Source organism: Strix aluco, chromosome 6 (assembly GCF_031877795.1).
Source record: "Strix aluco isolate bStrAlu1 chromosome 6, bStrAlu1.hap1, whole genome shotgun sequence".
Lineage (NCBI taxonomy): Eukaryota > Metazoa > Chordata > Aves > Strigiformes > Strigidae > Strix > Strix aluco.
The window spans coordinates 33003767-33023245 of record NC_133936.1 but is presented as its reverse complement, the minus strand read 5'-3'; the positions used below and the strand labels follow the sequence as shown (position 1 = coordinate 33023245).

The window sequence follows — 19479 nt, the reverse complement described above, 5'->3', positions numbered from 1 at the left end:
CACAGAGTTCCATCACCTCTGCAGAGTTCCAGACGGTACCCTTTCTTCATGATAACAGGAGTTCAAATACATCTGCCAAATAAAAATACAACATGTAGAAAAGATTGGTTTTGTTGAGAAGTGTTCTTTGTGCAGTATGAAAAGCAAGCAGCATTCCGAACATACCGAATGATCCACAGGAGTAAAATGAAACGATGACTACAATTAAGATCTTTTAGGTTATTATAGCACATGGTGCCAAGAAGTAAATGACAGTGCTTATGTTTGTCTCCTTAGCTGCTTGTGTGTCTTTAGTGATCCTTTTCAAGGGCAGGATTTGCTCTACTCTCCCTTTAAGTCCTGAAAACCAAATAAATACTAAAAATGCTTCATGGCATGCATGTTATTGTAGTCTTGGGTTATCTGTTTATATAATGCCATAGAAACATGTCTGGCACTTAAGGGTGTAATTGGCAGGACTCCACCCTGAGGACTTTGGAATTTTACTTAGATACACCACCACACAGAATGACAAACAAAGGGTGGAGAAGGAGGAATGGTAGGCTGAAGGTCACAACAGTACAGGACCATGAACTACGCTTATTACTAATGCATACATCAGGTCATTAATTGCTATTTTTTAATTATCCCAAAGGTGTTAGCTTCATAATTCCCATTCTTAGTAACATCTTCTCTTGCTTTCCTTAATTATCCATTACAAAGCTGGCTTTTTACAGTCTTTAGAGGCTTTCATGAAAATAACTATTTCTTCTTGATCAGTTATCCATTTGGCAAAGGTGTGATATACAGCTCACGTTGATCAGAGCCATAGGTGTTGTAAGAAGGTGTTTTCTGTTCTCAGCAGAAAAGCGTCACTAGAGTGGGGGACAAGTGCACAACATTAAGTGCCTCACAGCTGGAAGCTGAGAATGTCTGAGCAGCGTTCTCCAACTTGTTTGTGGTAACTTCTTTGATGACATTGACAAGGCAAGATCCTGATCTGTAGCACCAAAAAAGGCATCAAAAAACATGAGGCAAAAGAGTAACTCCACCAAGCTGTTGAGCCTCTTTGTGGCATAGCCATTCCACAGGGCAGTACATCCTTAAGTAGTGCAACAACACTGCAAATCAAAGCCTTACCTGAGCATCTTCAGTGTCCTGCAGTCCAAAAGTCATGGGGAAAGATCCATGTCTTCTGCAAGTTGTCTCTACTACTGCAGGCCTTCAAGAAGCAAGAGCAAATCTGCCTGCAAAGTGCGTGATCGTTGTGCAAAGTACCCACAGCTGTTTGTTTGGCAGAAAAGCATGGAGTTGGCACACCAGAACACCACGCAGAGTAGTAGGCTAGCTGAAAAATGTGCTGATTCAGTGCATCTCAGATCATAGCATAAAGCTGCCTGTCTTAGGGGGGATACTCCCGTACTTACTGACACTAAATGTCGTTTCTCTCACTCTGGGGGGATAACATAAGCACCACCCCCCCCAGCAAACCACCACCCTGTAGAGATTACCCATGCCCCAGACATCTATGAAAGCAGTGTTAGATGAAGCAACTTCTCTAATACCAAATGCCAACCTAAAACATGAAATACTCAAAGCACAGAATGACATTTTGCCACAGCCCCCTCAGAGTCAGTATGCCACCTCCTGCCGTATCTGCAGTAGTCAGTTCTGGACATGACCTAATCATTGAATACAAATATCCCCCTCATCCAAAAAGAAATATCATGTTTTTATTTAATACAGGTAGGTCACTTAAAAAAAAAATCTTTTTTTTACCCATGCCAAAATCTCTGCAGGAATCCCACCACCTTCACACACGGGAAATAAGTAACAAAGGCAATCCTCAATGCAATGGGCAGTCACTGCTTACCACAATTGCCTCAGTGTCACCCAGCACAAGCTTCATACAAATCGCAGTCTTTATACTGAGAGAAAAATGAGCAATTGCTCAATACATAGCATCAGTTATCAGTGATCTGGATGAAAATGTCTTATGAGTCTAACATCAAGAACAGCAAGAGAGAACAGAGTCTGAAAGGACTTGTCTCAAAGCCTCTTCTCTTCTTACAGCAGCTCCCCTTCAATGATTTAGGTTAGCTTGCATTGCATTTCTGGTAGCAGCAAGATAACTCAAAATTACTTTCTAGAAGAAGTTTTAACACATCACTTCAATATTAGATTCTACAGAGAGTTTATGTAACACACAGAAGTGACAACTTGCCATTTAACCCTTCTAGAGCAAAGGTCTCCTTGGACTATGTCTTGGTGGGGAGAACACCTTGCCTAAGTGCTGAATAAAGACCATTATCTCTTACTGGAACTAGCATTATCTGTTACAAAAGTAGAAGGAAATCTTTGGCAGGGACCACTGACTTTCATTAAAGACAGAAAAATGTATTTTTCCCTGAAGATACTTCCCTGTGACAATACAGTGCTTTTCTGTGTTACAGCCACTGTTGTAAAGTATGTCGCTGCCCGTTCTGATACCCCATTCAAAAGCAGAGACTCTTACGCAAAGCCTGGGCCTCTCCAACATGTTGATTGTAGTATCTAGTGCTTTGTTCATTTAATCTATCATCGTTTTTGTTTCATACGTAGTTCTTGTTCAAATTATGTTGCATATGGCTGCAGAATTCTTACTTTCTCCACTTCCAGAATCATGATTTGTAACATGCCAGACTCCATAGGCCACCAGAAGTCACTTAGAAAAGGTGATATAAGAAGGAGTATCTTGTGGTTTTTTCTAAAGGTTTTAAAATACTGCAAAGGACATAGAATGATCTAGAGATGAGAGGAACTCATTTAAAATATGATTTTATGATATAATAAGAGGCACAATAAAAGAGTGGATTTCCAAAGTGGATTTTGTAAGAAGATTTATTTTAATTAAGTGATTTCATGATGAAACATGGTCTTAAACAAAATAGAGATCAGTATGAAAATAAAATTATACACAGAAAAATCTTTTCCCCAAATGTTTTTGAGTAACAGGAAATCCAACACAACAGTCATGTATTCAACTGAGTAGATAATTATGTAAAACTGTGAGCAGTCAAACATTATAGTACATTCCTTGAAGCCAGGCACAACGAAACACATTGTGTGCCCCTGGAACACACTCAACACATTTCGTATCTGCTCTCTCTGCCTCAAAGAAAAAAAAAAGTGAAATGTAATGCCATGTAAATGGAGAAGAGGACATACACCATCTTAATGCTTGAAGCACATATTCCCCATTTAGTGTTTTGTGAAAGACATATACCAAATTCAGATGAAACTTAAATTGCTTGTAGAAAGATAGAAAAACTTGGTATTGTATTTGATATACAGTCTTGTGAACACTTAACTGAAAAGTATGGAAAGGATTAAAAAATACACGTGTTCTACTTAAAGCTTAGAAATAAATATGCACTCTGTATTCTCAGTGCCTGAAATTCTTTAAAAACAAAGAACTTGGTATAAAATTATATCAAGTAACTGTCAAAAATGAGGGAGATGCACCTATATACCTGTTAGATTCTGGATGCCTGCATCCCCACTACAAAAACTTGTAAAACTATATGCGCTTTCAAACATGCTGAATAACCCAAACTGTAGCCTATCAAGGGCAAGAATATCAACTTGGGAGTACCAGTATTCTACACCATATCCCTCATACCTTCTTCTTCTCTAAAGTTTTCCCCTTCCATACTGTGCCAGCCCTTACAAGTACAAATGTTCAGTCACTTATACAAAAAGCAGCCTTGCTGATCAGGATTCATGGATGCCCTCAAGGCTATGTCGTTCCAAGGAAAAAGTACAAAGAAAAAGCATCCTGCTATGATTTATGTACTTAATATTATTGTAATTCTTCTTCCTCCCTGCAATGCTGATAATAAACAGCAGTCTCCTGAGTGTTGCTGACTCATTGCAGAAAAATGTCCTGCTATATGGAACGATTGAACCATTATGGTCCAACATACTAGTTGTCTTCTCATTTAGGACTTAAAAGTTTATATAAGACTCTTATCACCTCAGTTACCCTGTTGAAGAAGAAAACTTGGAAGGAATTATTCTTTTATACTGACTTAACCAACAGTCTTGGTCTTCAGGTAAAGAACTGGGTCAGCTTTTAGGTAGAGAACCAGATCCTGAAATCTTCCTACCGTCTTACACAGTATTTTTTCTGATAATGTCTTTACAGTGTGAATGGAGTCAAGACTTGCATCAGCTTGGCCAAAGCTAACTAGATCATTGAGAATATTTTAATTATCTTAAATAAGGTTTAGAAACGTTGTATCAATCCCTCTCTTTGTGAAAATTCATGGTTCTTACACAGACATAACACAAACCACAACCATCTAAAAAAAAAATAATCATTTTCTCACATCTTAAATGTTAGGGATTTCGCCCATCACATTTAAAATGAAAGTCACCTTTGGTAGTGATGATTTAACTTATCAGATGCTATTTCTCTTGCCAAATGCAGCTAGTAATAAACACAATAATTATTTGTACAAACAGTAAGAGTAAACAGAACTTCCAGACACCACCGTTATTCTATTTAGAAGCCTTCATTTTCCTGAGAGTAGTCCAAATAAAAAAAACCCAAACTACACAAAACCAATAAAACAAGAAAAAACAACACAGAAGTAAGTTTTCTGATTGTGTACTTCAGATTTTCAAAACCTAATAATTAGGTAAAATATGGCTTGCAGTTGCAGTAACACCACTGTATTTCAGGATGAATAGTAATTTTTCCTGGGTACATTATCACAGCCTAATTTTCAAGCAAAAAGTATCCCCTTTTGTATACCCTGTAGTCAGCACAGCTCACTGTCCTGCTCCCTCTTTGCAAGGTGTAGTCCTTTTTCTGTCCCTACTCTTTCAGTCTTGTCTTCAGTCTAGCACTGTGCCATGGCTGCATTTTGTATGCTCGATGTGCTGTGTGGAACTGCCATATCTTATCATTACAGCACCTACAATTACATTCCTTCCTTAGCATTATTTATGAGGCTTCAGAGATTTATTTGCTTATTCATACACTAATCTATTTTAAAATTACTCAGCTCCAATGTCTGACTGCAGTCAGCATGGCAATCAAATATGATGTCTCAGCAAAATGTTCTTTTATTGACCTGATTTATACTGCTAGATGAGTATTTCTACCTATAAAAACTGTAATTCTCATTTCAAATGAGAGATGCTGAATAGCCCATGGAGTATGTCAGGAGCTGCTTGCATTGCAATTAGCAAGCAATGCAGATAGGAATGAGCTTTTGGAAGAAACCAGTTCAAGGACTGCATGACAAAGCCTCATCTGTGGAAGGTACAGTCCTCACTAAGGTAATAAATCACGTGCTGTTGTGATTTCTGGATCAGCACTCACCTGCCTCACTGTAAGAGCTACTCACCCTTTTCAGCCAACAGCCTGTAGCAGCCTATGGGGGCTCAGAAATTCTGGCAATAGAAAACATTGCAAGAAAAATCCTCTACTTCATTATTAATTTTGCAAAACCAAAATCAAAGGACATTTTGCCCTTGGATACCTAATCAACTGTTTTCCAAAAAACTTTCATGACTTTTTCTTAAACTGCTCACAATCCAGATGTCAGAGTAACAGGGATCCTATCATCTCTCAGGACTGAAGGGAGTTGCTTTTGTTACAAAGGAGATTGGTTTAATTCTTGATGAAAAAATAAACAAATCCAAAATCTTCCTCTGATACTATAGCTACAGTCAGTGTAGGTGGTCAGCAACTGTCTCTGGGTGATTGTAGGATTATGTGCAATTAAAAGGGAGAGGACAGCCAGCCTTTGGAAGGCAGCCCAGAACAAGGGAGACCAAAGTCCTGTGAAGTTTTGTAGGTCTATACATCTGAAAGCTGATTACATTGATGTCAGCACAAAATTATGTTAAATTAGTGGAACATACCTCCTGAGTGCTTAGCAAAAGCCCTCTAAGTAAAACAGTTTTCTTCTAGTAGGGGCTGAGTGAGTAATTTCTGAAAGTTCTAAAAAAGAAACAATTGAAAAACAAAATACAATTTTTATCATTCAGAAGTCTTTTAAAGGGAAGAAGGACTGAAAGAAGCATAGCTCAGCTCCCTTTCACATTCACCATAACTTCAAGAGATCTGCCAGAATACATCTGTAGTTAAATTATTATTATTATTATTCTGCAATGTAATCTGACTGCATTGGGTACATAAAGGAAATAGTTCAAAATTCCAATTAATGATTTAGAAGGGGGCTAATCAATAAGTGTAGTAATTATTTCACACAGTCCTCAGGAGGTATTTTAATTGTATTTTGAATACATGCAGATAGTACGATGGATTGTAACCATTCCAGAGGAGTCCTTCACTGTCGGCCTTTTACCTACAGTCAGAAGGAGCCTTTCTAAGCAGTGACCAGAAGGTCATTATGTCATCATTGATACTCAGTAGAACTCTCAAATTAACCATGAGTTAACCTTAAAATACCTAAGGCATAACATGGCGCTGAGCAAAGCTTATGAAGTAGAGACCTAAATGAAGTCTCAACCTGAACAATACCTTCCTTTACAATAAAATTACTTACAGAAAATACTAGAAATGTTTCAGTAAAGCTTTCCATAGAATGAACATTCTAAACAGTAGTAGTCTAGTGGTGAAACTAGTCAGTCTGAAACTGAACAGAAGCTTGTGATGTATTTGAAAGAGATGCAAAACATAAACCAACACACACTGTAAAAACTGTATGTTTATATGGTCAGCTTTATAATTTTGCATACTGCTAACAAAAACGGGTTGTAAAAAGGCTTTTAGCCTTACTGGCTTTACAATAAAGTCCTTCTTTTCCCCTACTATTTACCTAATGCATATTTATTTTTCCGCAAACAAGCAATTTCAGATTCAACATCCTAACCCCTTTTTTATTGTAAAATATTTAGGTGAAAAGTTAAGACTAGTCCAACAGCAGCCACTGTGGTTGTAAAGGATTTTTCACTTGCAGTGGGTGAGCTAGTCAAACCATAACATTTCTGCAGTTCCTTTTTGTACAGCATAATTGAGCCAAAATGCAAACAGTGTAAGAAGCCAGGTTTGTGTAATTATTCTTAAGTTTTGCTTGGAGTTCAATTTGCTTGCCCAGGGAGGAAAGGATGAGAAGGAGAAACAGCAGTGATGGTTGAGTATTCATACTATAAGGTTAACGTTAAGCTAAGTCTGTAACCTTATAACTGGAGACCAAACTTTTAATTCCCATTAGTGCTAACAGGAATAAATTACCCCTCCACATAAAAACAAGGGCAAGAAAAATGTAACAATCAGTATAATTTAATACAAACAAGTTTCATTCGCTGAAAAGAACTACTTGCTTTATGCTATGGGAAATGAACTTATACTGGCTATTCAAACACAGCTGCCGCTGATTCCCCTTTTGTGACGAGGAATTCCCTCAGTCCAGAGACAGTGGGCTTGCAAGTATCTCCATAAACCTCTGCAGCTACCACTGCAGAAATTCAGTAAACATCTGCAGTTAATACTGCTGAGATTACATTCAGCAATCAGATGATATCATTACAAATGCTTCATAAGGAATCTTTTTTTAAAAAAAAAACTTTTTAAAGGATTAAAAATACATAAGAAACCACAACCCTCTTTTCTTTGCTATGATTTTAAACTGAGCAAACTACCAGTCCGGTTCTCGGCCTGTTTAACTCATGCCAGAAACTTCGTCTGATGTCCTGCCAGCATGCTGCTGCCTAGATTTTCAGTTTCCCCAAAGATTACATATATTTACCATACCCTGTATGACCCAAGGTTAACTGCTTCAACGTGGAGTGTACGTGGTGCCCAGCAGGCCTGCGTATGCAGATGGATTTCACCCTAGATGATCTCTAAGCCATATTAACACCTTTTTATGGTAGGTTCACTACAAGGATAATGAGAATTATGTTTAAAAGCAAAAAAGGCAGTTATCTGATGAATACTAAGGAAAGAGAGCAAGTGGGGGGTGAGGGAAAAGGTTTGCTTCTGGTCAGCAGGATTGGATTTTATTTTGGATCAAAAGGAGGCTTTCCTGTGTTGCCCTGCAAGGTGCTGCTGATGGTGTGACAGAGGTAGCAGGTGGGCGAAAATGCTGCTGCCGGCTTGCAGATTTTGAATGAGTAACTGCTTGCTACAGGAGGTGCCACATTGTGTAATGTCATTGATAACAAGCTTTTCTGCTGTATTTAGGAGTGTGATGGTTAAACTGACTGCTAGCAGCACCAGGTGAGCAAAGCATGGCTGGGATGCTGGGACATGGGAAGAGGTGGCCCTGGGGCACCAGGGACAGAGGCCGCTCGCAGGTGCCGGGTGGGCTGTGGGACCTGCTAGTTGCTTTTTGGCTAGCAATGCATGGCTCTGCTTCCCAGCAGAGCAGGAAACATGGGCGCCTCACTTCAACTCTTGTGGGGACCTCCTCAACCAGACTCTGTCTGATGGAGATGCTGCAGGCTGAATTCATGTGAGCTGTCATCACACTGTAGCTGAAAGGAATCTTTTTGTCTACTTCAAGTTGACTGGCATTTTTTTTCCTCCCTGAATGCAAAGCTCCTTAGCACCATCTGGAAGAGCTCTGAGGAGATACAGGGCTTTCAGAAAGGCTTCTCAGTCTTTCTCTGTCCAGGCCCTTGTGCCTGCCACAGCACATCATAAGCAAAAGCACCATGGTCGCCTTTTGCAGTCATCTGCAGGACATGAAAGTTGGCTTTCACTTACGACACGTTTAACGGGAATGGCTTCCCACACCAAAGGGAGAATATTCCAAGCAGTAGCCAGGAGACGTGATTATTTGAGAAAGCTCAGGCTTCCTTTCTTATGCTCCCTCCCTGGTAGCCTCTTCAGAGCAGCAGCATTGCCTATACGATCACAAAGAGCCAGCCATGTGCTTGAGGCACCGCCAGCAGCCATATCTGTGCAGCTAACTCATCACTTTCAAATAGCATTTTTCTAGATTCCCCCAGGTGATGTTGGCAGCAAAGGAGGAAGCAGCAGCTTCTCAATCTCTCTTGGTCTTAACGCTACAAGGATACTGGATTTTTTTTTATTTATCTTTTTTTTAACTGACAGCTGCCCCACTGGTGACTCTGTCACATCTTTACAGAATACTGAATCATCATGACTAATTTCAACTATTTTTACATGCATAAATACAGAACAAATCTCTGCAGTAGATATATTTAAATAAAAATTGAGAAGATGCATTTATTGTCTTAGTTTTGTACAAAAGCATAACTTAAAAGGCAGACTAGTATAAACTTACTTTGTGCCAAATATTTAAACTTTTCATTCCAAAGAGTTTCTGGTTCAAAACTTGTAGACACAGTTTCCACCTGGGAAATCTCCTTTTTAGACCACAGAATAACACAGTATTGTAAAATCAAAATTCTGCAGTCCTTCAACCAATCAGAAGTTGCCTTCTGCTTCGAGTGCTGGAGTTTTAGCTACTCAGTGAATGGATCACATGAAACATGAGCCATGCTGGAGTGACCTGATGAAAAGTCAGTTTGCCTACTGCTCAATCGTGTTCTGAAAAAAGATGTGCATTAGCACCTGTGACATGCAATCTTAGCAAAGACTGATAAATATATGTGTAAAAATAGGGTGACATGTTTGGATTTTTCTTTGCTACCTCATACTAGCCAGAAGTAGTGTAAGAAAACCTATGTTACTTAAGCGAGTCCCAGATGTCATGCAGAAGCTCAGTCGTTCCTGAAGTAAAAGAATGCTTTCACTGTGATTTTGGAAGTGGGGTTTCCTTTGCACAGGTAACATTTTCTCAGTAAGCCTGAAGGGTTTTCTCAGTCTTTGCTGCTGGCACCACCACAGCTGCACCTGCCTTCTGACTTGGCAGGTGGAGCGGCAGTCTTTACTGATGACATCTCCACAGGCGTTCAGCTCCGTTGGAAAAAACTCCCACAAGAACAAGCAGGATACCTCCCTGAGATGCCCTTTCAAGACTCTCCAAAGTAAGAACGTTACCTCAGAAGCCACTTTTCCCACAGAACAGGGCTTGCTGTGCTTCAGCACTATCAAGAGAGCTAGCGCAAAGATAGATTCATGTTCTTGTCATCCAGTATCCAAGTGCAAATTCCTGGAATTTTAAAATGTGGTGGATGCACTGCATGACAGCAGCTGTACAAGAAACGGTGCGCTGCACAAGTGTTCCACAAGACCATCTGGAGGAAAGTACCAAAAATAGATGCGAGCAAGCCTCGTGTATTTCAGCAAAATTAAGCATAAAGAAATTGGTGTCCATGCAGCGTTTGATATGCCATAAAACCTCTTTCAAATAACATTTGATAAGAAAACTATTTATCTGTGAAAATGCAAGCTTAGACACTATGAACAGTTTATATCTTGTAGGTGTTCACTGATATGGGACTGTGGCATTATGACCAGTGGTTCATCTTAAAGTAGGTTACTCAGGGGTTTCCAAATGAGCTAGTTTTTATGATGCTGTACAAATAAAAAGTTGTGGGGAGAATATGAAATATCTGTATTAAACTCCACTGCATTAAGTTATCCAATGCATGAAAAATGACCCAGATGCATTTAAAATAAATGCATATTACAATATCACATATAGTATTATAAAATTATTACTTATGTGCACAGTCCTGATATCTATAGACATGGCACTGTGAAAAAAGCCTGGTTCCTAAGCATTTTTATAGATACTTGACAGTGATGCAGTTTGCTATCAGTCAGATCATAATGTCCCTTCAACTTTGGTACATTCAGTGCAAAATATTTTTGGGAGTTTTTTAGTCTTATAAAAATAAAAGGCATTTTTTTCCCTTGAGAGTGCTTAAAGAATAAACACTAGCAGAATGTCAGTTCAAGCATGGAAAGTGACAAAAACAGAAATAGCGTTTTAGTTTGCTTGTTTCCTGTTTACACTCTAAGAAACATAATATAATGAACCTATAAAAATAAACAGAAGTCACTGTGTTAGGGTTTTTTCCTGATATGCTGTGATAAATTGCTAGTTTCTTCTTAAAATAGTTTCCATGCAGGATAAAGCATAAAATCAGTCTTATTAGGTTATTAAGTTCATTATAACAGCTCATCTTTTGTCATACACACCACTGGCAAACACATTTCCACAAACCTCCTTAATGCAAGCCACTGTTGTTACATCCTTTTCTGCTGACTTTCCTTCCAATTCACTTCTGCCCCAGGAACTTGAGCTCTATGGTGCACACCATGCAGGCACTCGTAGTCTTAGGTAAAGCAAGTACTGGATATGCTATTATAACATATGGCATAAAGTAATGTACCTTCATTAATTAAAAAAAATCAATTGTATGCTTTTTTAATAATTTACTGGGTAGGTAAGGGCCTGAATGATTTCACATTTTGATTGAATTTTCTATTCAACAACTTTGATGAAATCCAGTTTTTGGGTACATGTCAGTTTTGCAGTAGCCAGGTTGATCACAACATGGGATCATGTTTCTTGTTTGCTCAGAACATAAACTTAAGAAGTTTGGCCATCCTGAAAAACCATGAATTGCAAGACTTGGTTTTCCCTGCACATCAGGCACACTCTACTTTCGCAGAATTCTCTACAGTCACTACCACAATGCTTTTTAATTGCTTCATAAGCTCTTTCATGGAACCTCATTATTTGAATTGCACTGTGAAATTATTTTCCTCCAGGAAATCCAATACAAATGTTCGTTCATTCCTTGAGAAGACAGATCCACAAAAGTCCAATGAGCTGGGCACTGTGGTTTGTGTATCACTCAAGTCCAAAAGTACTTGTCTCTTCAACGGCTGTCAACAGTTTTTCATATAACATAGAGAATGATGGGTAAGGGGGAAGGTCCAGACGATTGAAACAAGTGTGAGCCCTGAGGGGGGGAAAAAAAAGGAGATGAAGAAGTACATTATGTTAAAAGTTCAAAGAGAACGCACAGACTGGTATGTGCTTGCGTAGAGATGGGCAGATAGTATTCTTTCAGAAGACTTTGTTCTGTCAAATTATGTTTTCCAACTGAACAGGTAGTGATGTCTAATCTACTTTCTTCTAATTAAAATAAGCCAGTAAGAAGCATTCATGAAGGTCTTTAGAAACACACTGACAGCCCAAAAGGCATGGAATAAATTTTATCCATTAAATATGCATAAGAAAAGAATGATATAGCATGATACAATTCAAATAGTCTGTTCTGAAATCTTGGTTTTAAATGTATCTTCTGAAAGGTAGTATTTTTTTCTGTACTGATGATACTCAAATACTGTGTTTGTAATCATAAACAAGATGTTTCAGTACACTGAATATGCATAAGATATTAGATTTGATGAAATAAAAAAAATACTCTAGATATATAGGAAACAATTCCACAGTAGTAAAGGACAGCCAAATTTAGATGCTCTTCCTTCTACATTTCCTTGGCATATGGATGGCGTTCTTGGGAAGTTACTGCTTGTGCTGATTTACACTATGTACATATCTGTCCCTGCAAGCCAACGACCTTTAGAATAATACTTTTCATAATTACACAAAACTATGCATGTACCTCTAGCATACCACCCTGCTTTCTTAAGAGGACAACCACGTGGTTTATTTCTCAGTTTCCAAAGTCCATCTACCTCAGTTTTTTGACACACTTGGCACTGACTCTCAAAACCTTTTCCAGGGAACAAAAAGGGAGATATTAAAGGTTTCTTCTCTTAGTAGAATAATGGATATCATTGTCTGACCTCACAGCAGGTGAAGTGTAATACTTTCTAAAACACTATAGTGGATAAGTCTGTGCTAGTGAAATAGATAACGTAACTATTGATGTGATGATGGCTTCTTGAGGAAGAAATGACGCGAAGAGAAGCTGGAGGAGGCACCTTTTCCGCTCTGAAGCTTTGCACCAAAGCCTCACTTTAGACTGATTTTAGAAGATGAAAACCTTTTTGTATTTTGGCAGGTCTCTGTTTACAAATACTTTATTCTTTTGCAATAAAACACATCACAGGGTTATTTAAATACAATCCAGCTGAAAAACAAACTTTTCCTGCAGTGACCTGCCCTTCATCAGTATGATCTGTATCACATGTAAATAATGTCAATGGAAGGACTGAACAAGCTCCCTCCTCGCAGCAAATGCACCTCCTCATTTAACCTAACCACTCCCAGAAATCTGAGTGTCTACAAGAGACCTGTACTGAGGTTTCTCTGAGCCAGAAAGTGCTGCCTTTCATGTGAGCAAATTCATTAACTGCCATCTTAAGTGGCTCTCAGCTCCTAACTACGTGGATGGAACATGAAGTGAAGTGGGTTAATCTCGTTCATTAAAAACAGAAGAGTCCATTACAAACCCCCATTGAAGCTGAAACACTTAGTTACAGCCTTATAGTGTCATAAAAATATCAGGCTGAAGAAATGTATACAGAGTACAGAAGGTCACATTATTATTATTATAAACACAGTCCAAACATCAAATATGCAATCACTTAAAACACTGAATTTTGCACCCTCCCTAAATATAGTACGCTTAGAAGTACACTGCTAGTACATGTTATGTAGTAGAGAGGGCATTTCCCCACCCTGTATTCCAGGGGCCTGGTAAACTTTCTCCACCCAGCCATCCCTCTAAGGTTCCTGGAGGAAGCTTTCTTTGTACTCCTTGTTTGCCTTTCCAAAAACCTTACAAAGTAATATCTGTCATATAAAGTATTGCATTTCCTGCAGAGTACTTTACAAAAAATAAAAATAAAAATTTCCCTTTTGAAGAGAAAGACTGATTTGGACCCAGCAGCAAATGGGCAACTGGAACTCAGTGATCCCTTAAGTTCGGGGTAGAGTGTGGAAGTGTCTTAGACAATTCACAGTCTAACCACATGCTTCTGTTGCATGGGGCTGACAGCCACTCATTAGAACTATGGATCATGCTGTGTGGGCTGTAAAACCACAAATTATAAAAGACGTAGTATATAATTAGCAAGGGGTTCATTACAAACTGGTTTAATAGTAAGCTGGCATGTTGTTTACATTTATTAAGAGAACTGAGTTTTATCTTAATTTTGAGGGCAATTTTGAAAATGCAATCACCTACTTTGGAAAACCAAGTCATTAAAAAAGACAAAAACTTAAGATCTTTGTCTTCTGAGGGAATGCACGCTTTCCTCACCCCAGTAAGCAACTTTGTAAGTCTTTGAGAAGAAAGGATTTTTTTTCCTCTGGACACTATTTTCCCATTCCAACATTTCAAACCATGTGGGCACTAACTGTTCATCTTCCTGGACTCACATTTTATGACAACATGGAAAACCATCTTGGTTCCTGTAGTCTAGATACCCAATTAATCTCCCATTCATCTTGATTACAGTAGTAAAATAGAGTGACTTAGGGTTAAAATCCAGCAGTAGACATAAATATTATTTGCATGCAAATCACCACATATATGTATAAATAACGTACAGTAATGAACCCAGAACCAATTTCTCAGCATGTAAGTAAATTGAAAGAGTAACAGTCCTTCTGCTGATTTAGTGTAATCTAAAGCACAGTGCAAAAGAAGGAAGTAGAGGTGGCGTCAGGGATAGCCATAGTTAAGCTAAACCTGTAATAAACAATCTTTTTGGGGCCTTTCACATGCTACTGATTTATTAGTGTAAAAGACAGTGATACAAGCTAGGCAACCTGACATGCGCTTCACAGAAATCTCACTATTTTGATTCAGCAGAACTGACTACACAGCATTCAGAACAGTGGGAACTAGGTAAACATCTAGTGAATACTTTTGTGTTTATATTCACAGTTGCTTAGACTGCACTCACATACCTAACTAAATTAGTTGCCTTCTGTGTCTCAAAATCAGGAAGAAGAGATAGGGACGGGTATTCTTATATTTTCAACAGTGCAATAGTTTTTTTAGAAACAGGAAGAAACATAAAGTCCACTGACAAGTTGAGTCCTAGCTTTTGCCACCCTCACACTAAGTATTATTGAACTTCACAAGCGCTCTCACTGGAATCAAAAGGGATGGTGCCTTAACACAAATGCTTTAGTTATCTGAAAATCAGTAAGAGTCACAGAGTCCTAGGGCAGCATACTCAGCAGATCCAGCAATGTGTTTACACATGCAGGGCTTGTTTGGAAACCTTTTGAAAGTTTGCTACTCGGGGTCGTTGTTAACGATGCCTTACCTCCAAGCCAGTACTACTTGGCGTTTGCACAGTAAGCCTTTGAAGCTGCTGAGACGCAGGCTGAAGCTACACCGCATGCAGGAACTAGATATATAAAAATGCAAATACTGCTTTCTGCTCAGGGCTTATCCCATTTAAGCACAAACACAGAAGATCATTTATTTTTTACAAGATCAAGGTTTCCCATGTATGAATGCCAGGAATTGCCAGCTCATGACAACTGTAGTTGTCATAGTTGTCAGTTGCTTTGATTTTAACAAAACAAGTGTGTTATTGGTTTATGTTAATTCTCACACTTGTATGTTAAAACTATCCACAGAGAGAAAAGTCAAATGTTTCCTAACCAAGGGAATCATAAATGAAATTTCAAGGGCATGATACATTCTCCTAAACGTGAAGAGTTGGCATTTCCTCTCCACTTGCTGAACACCCTACGGTAGCAAAGATTCTCAACACATTTCTCCATGTTGCACTACAGGAAGCAGTTTTACTCTGCAGTTTATTACAACCAGGGCTCTGCGTAACCTTTTCAGAGGAAATTGTGAGCATCCTGTTCTGGCATGTCCTGATCTTTTCCATGCTGCAAGCTGTGCTTGTTAGCACCAGGAATTCCAGTATTAGGGAATATATGGAAAAACTCTCACAATCTCTTTTCTTACTTAAGCTCACAATAAAATCTTGTATTTTGAGGTCAGAAATTAATTTTAAAAAAAATCAAAGCTTTTTCTCTTTAAACAGAATGAAAGCTAGTCCATACATCAATCATAAACAAGCTATAAAGTAGACTTACCAGGCTAGAAGGTATTACTAGGCCCCCAAAAGACATTAGAGTATTTGATTTGAAATAGCAATTTCCAGGACTTGCTTATCTTTTTTTAATCCTCAGTTGCCTGGCTCTCATTTGTACTGTAAACTGGAAAGATGGCTTTGTTTAAAGGCCACCTGCTGTACCTGCGGATTTCACAGTGCCACTTCTTAGTCTTTGACTTTCTCAGTGCAGTTCAAACGGCAGCCTGCAGGCAGGTGCCAACCCAAGAGACGTCTCTGCCTCTGACTTTACACTGGAGGAAAAAGCTAAGGGTTTTTGGTCAGAGAAACTCTCTGTGTGTCTGACAGCCACCTTGGGTCTAAAAAGAGACTCTGAATGCAAGTTATTCCTGAGGAATCTTGTTTATGAGGAATGGGCTCGGATTAGGGTTGAATTTCCTCCATGTATCAGCCCAGCCCAAAGCTACCACCACAGGCTATAAGCAGCATATTAAAGCTGAGATCTGATTAGAGTTAGTTCACCCACACTCTGCACACTAATCTGTGTCTAACCACTGTTAACCCATTCTAGAGGCTACAGAATTATAGAACTGGATGAAAGGAAATCAGCCTGATCACAATATAGAACCAAAACCTGTCATTTTTTGTCAATGAAGTGTCCATGCTAGATGTTTCTTGCATCACTCCTATGTTACTAATCTAGCCCTGGTATTGTTACCATGGTCCTTTGAAAACAACTCTTTTCCCTGTCTTTACAAAATGGAGAATTTACAAAAGCAACTTTGGGTTTTTTTTAAACCTTCTCATCTTACTCCTCCAAACCTGCCATCACCCAATTTAAATGCTGCCTCTTGTCTGCAAGGGCTTGTACAACTCAACTCCTTGTTTCATGTCTTGGACTCTCATACTGATTTTTTACTATCTTCACATATTTCAATTGACCCTACTTGTTCTCTTGGAAGTCTCCACCTTCTCTTGTCCCTGTGCTGCCTCTTAAGTCAAATGACCCCCTCCTCAAAATACACCCCTTCTTCAGTTCATAACTTGCCTCTTCCATATTTGTTAACACTCTTGACATCAGAGCATAAAAATTACACCACTAAACTGTGTGTTTCTAATGCAAAAAGTCTGATACTAGCTTCAGATGCAGTCACAAGTGCTATTTAATTTTAATTCATATTAGTTTTTGCTCCTAAGTGATGAACTGCATGTTCAGTAAGTAAATACTTGTACATTTAATCAAATATAACAAAATCAAATTCAGAAGTAGTTATCATTCTAATATAATTTTCCATAAAAAAAGCATTACAATTTGGATGTCAGCCACAGTTACACTGCCTTGACCATCTTATGAGAACAAAATTGAGTTCAAAGAAAAACGGATGCATTAGACACTGGAACAATGGGGAAGGAAATTTTCATGTAAGGTACAATATATTTGCATATTCAGTTAAAATTTGTTTATGTTTCTCAAACAGCTTATCTGTTATCCCGATAACTGATATTCAAAAGTATCTGTAGCATTAATACACACACAGTTGTACCTTGGAAGAGCAGTGATCTTCCCCCACTTCTCTACGCAGAACCTTCTTGGACCATTGCTCCCCCGCAGAGAGGCAAATCCTTCATAAGGTATGCTGGACGTGCCTGTAACAAACTGCCAGTGCAAACAAAACATCACGGATACTGGATACACAGATGGTGCAGGTTAGAAATTTATTTATATCAGCATACCCCCTGAAGTCCAAAAATAAGGAGATTTGTGAGGCACGAGTGGTAAATGCTACTTTAAATGGAGGATAAGGGAAACCAGACCGTTTCCTGATAGGGCTCTAGAATGGACAATTTATCAGATTAATTTCCTTCAAAGGTTTCTCTTTGAAAGCATAATTATGCTACATAAATACTGTAGAATAAAGCATTATTAATATCAAGTTACTTAAACTTAGGCCTAAGTGGGTTTTTCCCTAATGTCTTTATTCTGCATTAAGAGGAACTAATAAAAAAGTAATAATGTATGATAAAGGCTTCATGTTATGCCTTTTTGGCTATGTGGATTTCAGTATCTTTATAATCCATTATTAAATACTATAAGAAAAGGACTAAATTCTGAAGGTTAGGTAGAATGTCCACTGACATTTGCTGAAATGACATCCTGCTGAGCAGATTTAGTTATAACCTGTCATGAACAGATCAAACATGGTTTTTGACAGATCAGAGGATACTTAATTTTTAATGATGGGGATATGATAAAAACTTTTGACTAACAGATGTGATAGCAACATATAAGCAGACATCTCTGGCTCTCCATCAAATGAGATGTCCCACACTGCTTTGTACTTAAACAGATAAAGAAAGAAAATCCTTCATCATACTCGTATAGGTAATGCAATGATCAGATGCAAATTCTGAATTGTTAAAAACAGTGATTTCATAATAGCTCAAGAACGAGGTATGGTTTGGGGTGAGGGGTTTGTCTGTTTCTTTACAGATATGATGGATGTAACCTGAATTTAAAAAATTTAACTCAGTAGTAAACCCACATGTATTCCTCTGTTGAGAGGTTTTTGTCCTTCATCAGCAGGACAACTGAATTCTGCAGGCTGACTTAGTGAAAATGGAATTGCACTGATTTTCAGGTTTTCCTATCTTTCCTAGTCTTAATACACTTTTAATCAATCAATAGTAAAGGATTATTGACATCAGATACTTTATCTTAAATGTATTTTTTAACCTAGAAATCTATAAAAATAGCTGTGAGCTTCAGTCACTTAAAATTATTACAGTTAGTCTCTGAGGATTGTCAGGTTATTCCCACTAGCCACCATCATTTTTGGATGTCATAAACCTGGATGGGACTAGTTTAGCATCTAATTTTAATGATGCACACTATTTCTACACAGATCAGGTGTTGCCTTACCTGTAAAAGTCTTAGTCGTTGTTCATTGTTGAACCTTTCCACAGCAGCCCAGAACCACCGAATTACAATGTGATTGTCATGATAACCTGTTAAAACAAGAAGAGCCTTTATACCTTTAGGTGCTACAAAAGTGGTTGTGAGAATAGTTAATAAGTTTTTTCTAGTTCGGCCCTAAGTCACAATAATGCCATATTTCTTATCCAATTGCAGCAGAAGACAGGAGGTGAGAGAATACTCCTAAAATCCTTGCAAATCTTAAAGGCAGAGAATTAATCTACTACAACAAAAAGGAGTGAAATCTCTTTTGCAAGCATTTCTTCCATTAATCAATCAATCATTAACAGGAATGCCAGTTCCTGAAATATTCCAATGCTGTGCTTTTTATATCTCTAAAGCTACAAATGATGCTGCAACCACCTCTCTCAAAGTAGTTCCCAAATCTTCCATTGTTCTCAGATTATCTCAGCTGCCAGCCTGCAGTCACTGGGATTACTTCTAACTTCTTGTCTTCTTTGAGAGTGGAAAAGAGGTAGATCGTACTAAGAATGATTACCATTTCCATTTGTCTCCCGTGTCTGGGTGGTACTCTACTAGTGCGCAGATGAGCATAGTCCTTTCTGAGGAGAAGACTGCTCTGTTACGCTGTCCAGAC

General features: G+C 38.4%; 1 protein-coding gene across 2 annotated transcripts in view; it reads right to left on the bottom strand.

Annotated features, from left to right (window-relative positions):
• Positions 1-2840: 2840 nt before the first annotated feature.
• HECW2 (HECT, C2 and WW domain containing E3 ubiquitin protein ligase 2) overlaps positions 2841-19479 on the bottom strand; it is a 173494-nt gene continuing 156855 nt past the window's right edge. For both annotated transcript variants that reach the window (XM_074829571.1, XM_074829572.1), the window contains 3 exons: positions 18828-18913; positions 17452-17564; positions 2841-11847 (listed from right to left, as the gene is read on the bottom strand). In XM_074829571.1, coding sequence (XP_074685672.1) covers positions 11736-11847; positions 17452-17564; positions 18828-18913 — 311 coding nt within the window. In that variant the 3' untranslated portion in view covers positions 2841-11735. The remainder of the gene's footprint in view (positions 11848-17451; positions 17565-18827; positions 18914-19479) is intronic.